General features: G+C 41.7%; 1 protein-coding gene across 1 annotated transcript; it reads right to left on the bottom strand.

Moving 5' to 3' along the window:
- Positions 1-2469: 2469 nt before the first annotated feature.
- Positions 2470-5134, bottom strand: LOC122982256 (transmembrane protein 26). The gene is made up of 3 exons (XM_044351442.1): positions 4930-5134; positions 3840-3984; positions 2470-3210 (listed from the first exon to the last, which is right to left on the bottom strand). Exons 1-3 carry the CDS (start codon positions 5121-5123, stop codon positions 2470-2472), a joined length of 1080 nt encoding a protein of 359 aa, XP_044207377.1. The 5' UTR covers positions 5124-5134.
- Positions 5135-7226: the final 2092 nt, after the last annotated feature.

Raw genomic sequence — 7226 nt, 5'->3', positions numbered from 1 at the left:
TTCTACAGCGGGGTGTGACTGTGTCTAAACATGGGAGAGCAGCAATCAATCAAAAATCAGTTTGAGTTCCGTAACTAAAAATATAAGAGCTGTTAGTCAAGTACCTTCAGTATGACTAATACCCTCATCAGTCCAAATAAATGATATGTTGTCTTTTATCAGTCGTTCCACTTTGTCCTCAGAAACATGATCATATAAGCATTTGAGAGTGGGAGAGTATATCACACGCTGGGACTTTGCTTTCTTTCTTAATTAATTGATCTAATCAGAGATGTACATGTAGGAGCTTTTAAGGAGCACCTGAAAGCAGCGTAACTCCTTTCATGTGAAAACGTCTCTTACAGTCAAGTGCTTGTGAGGATTGATTTTTTAATTTTTTTTTTTTTTTTTTTGTATCTGTGTGCACTGGAGTTTCAGGCTTTGAGTTTCCACGCTCTCTTCCTCTCACTCTATCTATGTAGGGCAGCCCGTGGATCAGCTGACATCCCCATCCTCCCACATGCCCACACAATCTTGTTAAAGCATGCAGTTAATCTGAAGAGGAAAAGGACTCTCTTCACAAGCAAGCGGCTCTTTCATCACCCTATTGTATTGCCCACATCAGGTTGTCACATGAATATCGGATTCTCCCGAAACTCAGGTGCTTAGAGAAGAAGCTGTGCCCTCATATTGGCTCTGTGCGATGCCATTTTCCTGGGAGTGACTTTTTAAATTGGGCATTATCTAGCGCTCTAGGAGCATAGGCGACATTGTGTTGCTAGAAGAATTAACATCTCAGTAGGAACTCTCCATTAATTTTTCTCTTCTTTCTCTTAAAAGTTGGCTCCACCATCAATAATTTAGGCCAAAGTGCCGCCACTAAGATGAAACAGAGGAAGTACAGTTGTGCTCTCCAGCACATCCTCTGGAGGAAGCCTAGTCGTCGATTTTGGAAATCTTCCTCATATTCTATGCATTTTTATACTGAAGCATGCACAACAAAGGGATGAAAACACATAAATGCTCTCTTAGTCTCTTCTCTGGCTCTTTATGTCTCTATCTTTCTTTCATCGTGAGCTCATTGAAAACAAAGAGTCTCACCTCATTCAGAGCCTTAGATTCTATCATCATCTTGCAGGCCATTTGAAGTGCAGCAATTTGATGGACACAGATACAGGCCAACGTGAGAAAGGCCTCTGATTGAATCGCCACTCGTTGCTTTCGCTGCTCTTCATTCCCAGCCTGTCCAAAAGAGTGTAAGAGACAAGGAGGGAGAGGGTCATCCATAAATGCAGGAGGGCTATATCCCAGCCCTCATTTGACAGGAGAGGTATTGTCTGGACCAGTGAGGTGGGGGGTGGAGGGGTATTTTGCTATGGCAATTGTCCCCACCATGAAGTGGCTCGAAACCTTGAGACCCCGGGCTTCCACTCAAACACTTCTCCGTCCTTGTGGGCTCTCAAAGAGTCTCTCACTTTTATGTGCTGCAGAGAAATATTTGAAAAGCACCTTCCATCTCTCAAAAGACAGAAAGTGAGAGCACATCATGTCGAACTTGAACGACTCCCACATAATCACGAGTGTGCTTTTTCAGACATAATAAAAATGCACCAAGCTCTCAAACAGGCTTCCATGGGCTGATTGTGCTCAAGAGGAAAATGAGCCTTGAAAAATGAAGCAAACCTCTTCACTCTCCTCCTACTTACTGTGCGAGGTGTCTTTAGATTGACTACATCAGACTATTGATTAAAGAGCCCGAAGGTGATTACATTTTTTAAATTCATTCACCACATGGATTCCCTCTTCCTCAATGTATTGTCAGGTCTTACAGACTTAGAGACTTAAAGTGGAAATTTTCTTACTGAATCCCAAAAAAGCTCAAGTTCAGTATTGCTGCTGTGCTGCTGTCTCACTGTTGTTTTGCTCTATGTAACCGGCATGTATGTTCCAGTCAAATTAAACACTGTATAGATATATATATATGTGTGTGTGTGTGTGTGTGTGTGTGTGTGTGTGTGTGTGTGTGTGTGTGTGTGTGTGTGTGTGTATGTATGTGTGTGTGTGTGTGTGTGTGTGTGTGTGTGTGTGTGTGTGTATGTGTGTATGTGTGTATGTGTGTGGTGCTTTGGTTGACTTGGCAACACTGCCATCTCATGGTGATCAGAGTAACAAAACAGCACTGTACTTTGCTGAAACATCTTCATTATAAAAGGTTTATTAATTAAGCAAGACATGTTATCACCATCTTAAACTGCCATGCTAATTCAATTCATGTGATGTCTCCTGTCAAGGTCATCATCATTTTCATCATGATCATCACAACACAAAGAGAGCTGGCATTTTTATTACAAACATAATGAAATTACATCATTGCAAGCTGTCTCTGATTAAAACAAAATGTGTTGTACTGTAAAGCATAAAGCTATGTTCATTTGGTTTCATTTGGTGTATGAAAGCCCCCCCCCCCCCCCCCCCCCCCCAGGGCCAAAGTTATGCCTCATGGCATTTTAAGCCTTTCTCTACCTGGACACCTCTCTGATCTACTTCCCTCTCAGTCCCCCCGTCCGTGTCTGTATGACAGCTCTGCTCTGCACAACACTCCTCTCTACCCTCTTCTTCCTGTTTCTCCTCTTCCCCGCTGCCCCTCTGGGTTGGACACTGGAGCACCCGAGCAGCACACCTCTCCAACCCCAATTCCTCGGCCTGCTGCTTGCACTGCACCACAAAGATTCGATAAAGCTCCAAGAGGACGATGAGGATGTTCTTGCAGGTGAAGAAGATCATCAGCTGGTTGAGTACCTGCTCTTGCACCATGAGGTAAAGTCGGTAAAGCAGGAATGGGCCATCTTGGAGTCCCACTGTGAGCAGCAAGCTCCACACTTCACTGGAGCAGCAGGAGACGAATGAGGATGGAGAGGCAGGGCAGCAGGGGTGACCACCCTTTGGGGGTCGCGTCTGAGTGAGCACCAGAGGAAACTGCATGAGCGCCCAAGAGAAGAGAGACAAGCCGATGATGACAACTGCCCAGTTGGTTTTGACCTCGGGTTCCCTGAAGGTGTCGAAGATGTCCAGGATGTCAGCACCCAGTCCAACATAGACCATGAGGAGCTGGGAGAGCTGGTCCCGGGACATGTACCCCTTGGGCATCAGCCAGCGACCAAGAACCAACACTATGAGCATGGTCTGCTCCAGACCAGCCACCCAGTTTTCTGGGTCCAGCTCCACGATGCCCTGGATGAATGAAACAGCATGAAAACATTAGAAAACAAATTTTTCACAGTTTGTCATAGAGCAGAGAATTTCCTCTGGTTTCTCATTGAGTTTTCCTGCTATTTCAATTCTTTTGTACCATGAAAGTAAAACACTGTCATATCTTGATATTTGAAAAAGTGAAATGTATGAACAAGGAGATACATTGGCAAATATCTGCACAACGAGGTATCTCCTCTCTATTCTTGATGTAATTCTGATGACTTGTGAGTCAGCCCCTCATTGTGTCGGGGTTCATTGAGTTTATCCTGACAGCACCCCTTGACATTCCACAGTGTTTCCCAAAACACTACATCTTCAAGTTTCAGAAGCTGCCACCCAGCCTCAAGCACAGCCATGGGGCAAGAAAGCTCCCAAATCCTACATGAAAGAAACTGCACTAAAACCACCCCAGAAGGGGAGAGATCTGAGAGTTTTTCAAGCAGGAGCCTATCTGGACTTCATCTCAATGTGTCTATTACACATTTCCTGCAACTAATAGTTTATCCACCCCCTTACTAGATTAAAATCTTATCTGATATCAGGTGTTGCTTTAATGTGGCTGCGTGGAGGTTGAGGCGGGGAGGGCAGTTTTGTGGTGGGACGCCTACCGCTGTGATTGGGATGTGAGCCAGCAAATGAAGTTCAGGGCCTGAGGAATTGTTGACAGGAAGCTTGGACTGCAGCAGGCTCAGCTCCAGAAACCAAATGGAAGGGATGACAGTACTGAGGTAGAGGAAAACCATGGGGGAGAACCTAAAAGAGGACCGCCAATGGAGAGGGAGGGGAGGGGAGTTGGGGGGGGGAGGTTATTTTTAGTGACACGCTTTTTTTTTTTTTATTTGCCACCCAATAAAGAAGAAAGAGGCCCCCTTTTTTTCCAAAAGAAGCATCGAATTTCAGACAGGCAATTATTCTCATCATATATGCAAATCCCACTTGACAGTGTAAAGCCTTCTCCATGAGGAGAGAACTTCAAAGTAAGATTCAGTGAGAAAGAGAGAGGCCTGAAGAAAGCATGCGTCAGAGGATGTTCGCTGCGTATGTGCTGGAGAGCTACAGCTTTTGAATGAGACACAGCTTGGTGTTGACTGAAGTGTGACACTAAATGCTCATATCCTTTTGAGGCTTGCATAATAAAGGTTGACCTTAGTGTATATTTACTCAAGCCAAATTTTTTTTAAAGAAGAAAGCCAGCTGGTCAGAAATGTCTCGAGCCAGCAGGATAAATTTTCTCCAAGACAGGATAGGAAAGGCTGTGACAGAGATGTCATAGTCAGTGAAATACGGAGCAATAACACTGCAGAGGAATAGATTTGTTTTTGATAGACAGTTAAAGAGAGAAAGAGCTGCAGAGGATAACAGAGAATTTAGTGGCAGAGAATATTACAGGCCTTACACAAGCTGCCTCTCAACGCCCTGGGCAGATGGGCTGTAAAGTGTTCACACAGTTACAAGTTCAGGAGTTATTTACTCCCCACTCAAAACGGGCTTTCAAAGTCTGGCTACACCTCAGTCCTCATGTCACCCCTTGAAAAAGAACAAAAGCAGTGGGCAAATAGGTTTGTACATGCCAATTTAGCCCACAAACATGTTTCTTTGTTCATCACATCACTATTAAATGAATGAAATTGTGTTTCTCGTTTAACTTTGAAAGGGGCACTCCACCCATTCATTGTGTTTTGACCTACGAAGTGTTACCATTTCCATTCTGCGTTGCGGGTGCACTTCAGTGTGATGGCCATTTCCACACCCAGCAGAGCCACACCCGTCAGCAGCAGCCAATAGAGCGGCTCTCCTTTAACAGCCACCACACGCCACACTGTCACCACCCCGTGGACCGCAAACAGGAAGCGACTCAGCAAAGCCAGCAGGATGTTCAGAAGAGAGCACATGATGCACCGCAGAAAACCTGTGGAGAAGATCATTTTCTTATGTTATATACATATATATATATTTATATCTACTCACTTATCTTCTTACTGTGAATTATGGACATTTTGTAGATGAGTAATAACAACACAAGACTGTAAATAAGAGTTTACCTATTGGGGTATTTTGAACATAAACCATTTTGCAATTGTAGCATTTAGTGTAACACAACCAGAAAATGAAACTTTAACTAAAAATGGATTACATTGTTAGAAGTGTTTGCAAAATAACATCACTAATATATACAGTGAAGGAGAACAGAGTTAATTAAAATTAATAAAATTCAAAATAAATTAAAATAAACTGTTATGCATGGATGGAACAACCCCAGACTTTACATATTGATGGCGACCAAGAACTAAATCTGATTTTAATACCTAAGTAGAACTCCCAGTTTTAACTTCTGAAACTTTCTTCCTCAGATAAAAAGGCTATAAACTGAATTTAGGTGGGTTTCCCAACCAATCCCTGGATTTTACTCTTGTCTTAATTAAAACTAAATAATTAATAGTTTTTGGTCTTGTTTGATAATGATTGAACCACAGATGTCTACACAGATGTTGATTTACAGTTTGTCAGATTGTGGGACATAGTATTAGGCCGGCTGTGGTTCAGGAGGGTCGTCCGCTAATCAGAAGTTCAGTGGTTCGATCCTCGACTCCTCCTTTCCGCATGTCAAAGTGTCCTTGGGCAAGATACTGAAGCCCATCTGCCAACGGTGTGTGAGTATGTGTGTGTGTGCGTGTGTGAATGGGTGAGTGAGCAGCAGAAACATTGTAAAGCACTTTATAAATTCAGCCATTTACCATTTTACCATTTAATATTAAATGACTAAAATCCTTTCTGTGTGCCATATAAGTGCTTTAACAGATTGTTCTTGCAAAGTTGATGAAAGTTGAGGCTGATTCAGCATTTTGGCAAAAAGTGCATACAGTATACAAAGGAATGGCCAAAGAAAGGCTGACAGTAAATATAAACTGATGAAAAATGTTTGATGAAACTGATTATATAGATTGTCAAGAGTGAGAGAAAGAAAGAGCAGATAAGTGAGAACTACTTTACACTTGAAACTTTAGTGAATAATGTTGCATAAGTCGCAACAATAAAGTGCTTTATGATGTTTCGAACATAATATAGTTTTACTGATGTCTTTCGGCAATAAACTTAATGCCCAACCGTAAAGGTTCCTCGCAATAAAGAATGGACAAGTGCCAAAGGCCTCCTCAGTTTGATTGCATTTTGCAATAAATTTAAAGAATAAACTCACACAGATTGGTCTGCGTCAGACTGCCACAAACTAAACCAAACATGAAAAATTAGTAAAAACTTATGTAACCCACTTCAACATTACACATCACATCCCCAGTTCACCTCTCAGTATCAATTATTGTTGCATGATGTTAGTGCACAAACAGTTCTCACTGTCAATTAGTGAGCTGGATTAAAGCTTTTGAGCTTTGGGGGAAATCAAAGCAAGCGGTGATTAGAAAGCAAAAGTTAGAGACATGAATCTGCAGTTAATATTAAAGGACTCCAGGAGGCTTTGCATGAGTTTGCTTAAATCTGATCTCTGCAGATTATTGTGATGACTTGATCAAGAGTTGGCTAGAAATATTGGTACCAATTTCCAAAATTTTATAAATGTCCAATCTGCAAAATGTTAAGCTTTGTCAATTTTAAATGTTGATAATTCATCGACAAACGTTTGTTGCAATAATCCATTTAGTCTGCAGTCATAAGTGGTAAAACTACATCGGAGGGGTCTTCCTGATGAACTGAAGAGCTAAAAAGCCAAAGCAATTTTTCACAACCTCTATTAATGGCTTATAACTGATTTATAACTATAAATAACTATAAATATAGCAAGTAGTTAAATCTTATAAAGTAAACTTTATATTATAAGTTTTCTTCTTATTGAAATTGAACTGAATTAGACATTCAACTCATGTCTCTCTATAATAATATTATTTTCTGTCTCAAAAACAGTCAGTCTTGTGTTGCTGTTATTGTGAATGCCAATACGCCTCAAACAGAATTCATGCAATATGTATGGTGCAGTTGCATGC

Source organism: Thunnus albacares, chromosome 5, assembly GCF_914725855.1.
Source record: "Thunnus albacares chromosome 5, fThuAlb1.1, whole genome shotgun sequence".
Taxonomy (NCBI): domain Eukaryota; kingdom Metazoa; phylum Chordata; class Actinopteri; order Scombriformes; family Scombridae; genus Thunnus; species Thunnus albacares.
This window is presented reverse-complemented; position numbering and strand designations above follow the sequence as displayed.

Coding starts and splice junctions, on each gene's coding strand:
- LOC122982256 (XM_044351442.1), bottom strand. CDS start 5,123: ATGTGCTCTCTTCTGAACATCCTGCTGGCTTTGCTGAGTCGCTTCCTG. Junction 3,985..4,929: donor CGCAACGCAGAATGGAAATG/GTAACACTTCGT, acceptor GTCCTCTTTTAG/GTTCTCCCCCATGGTTTTCC. Junction 3,211..3,839: donor CTCACATCCCAATCACAGCG/GTAGGCGTCCCA, acceptor TCATTCATCCAG/GGCATCGTGGAGCTGGACCC.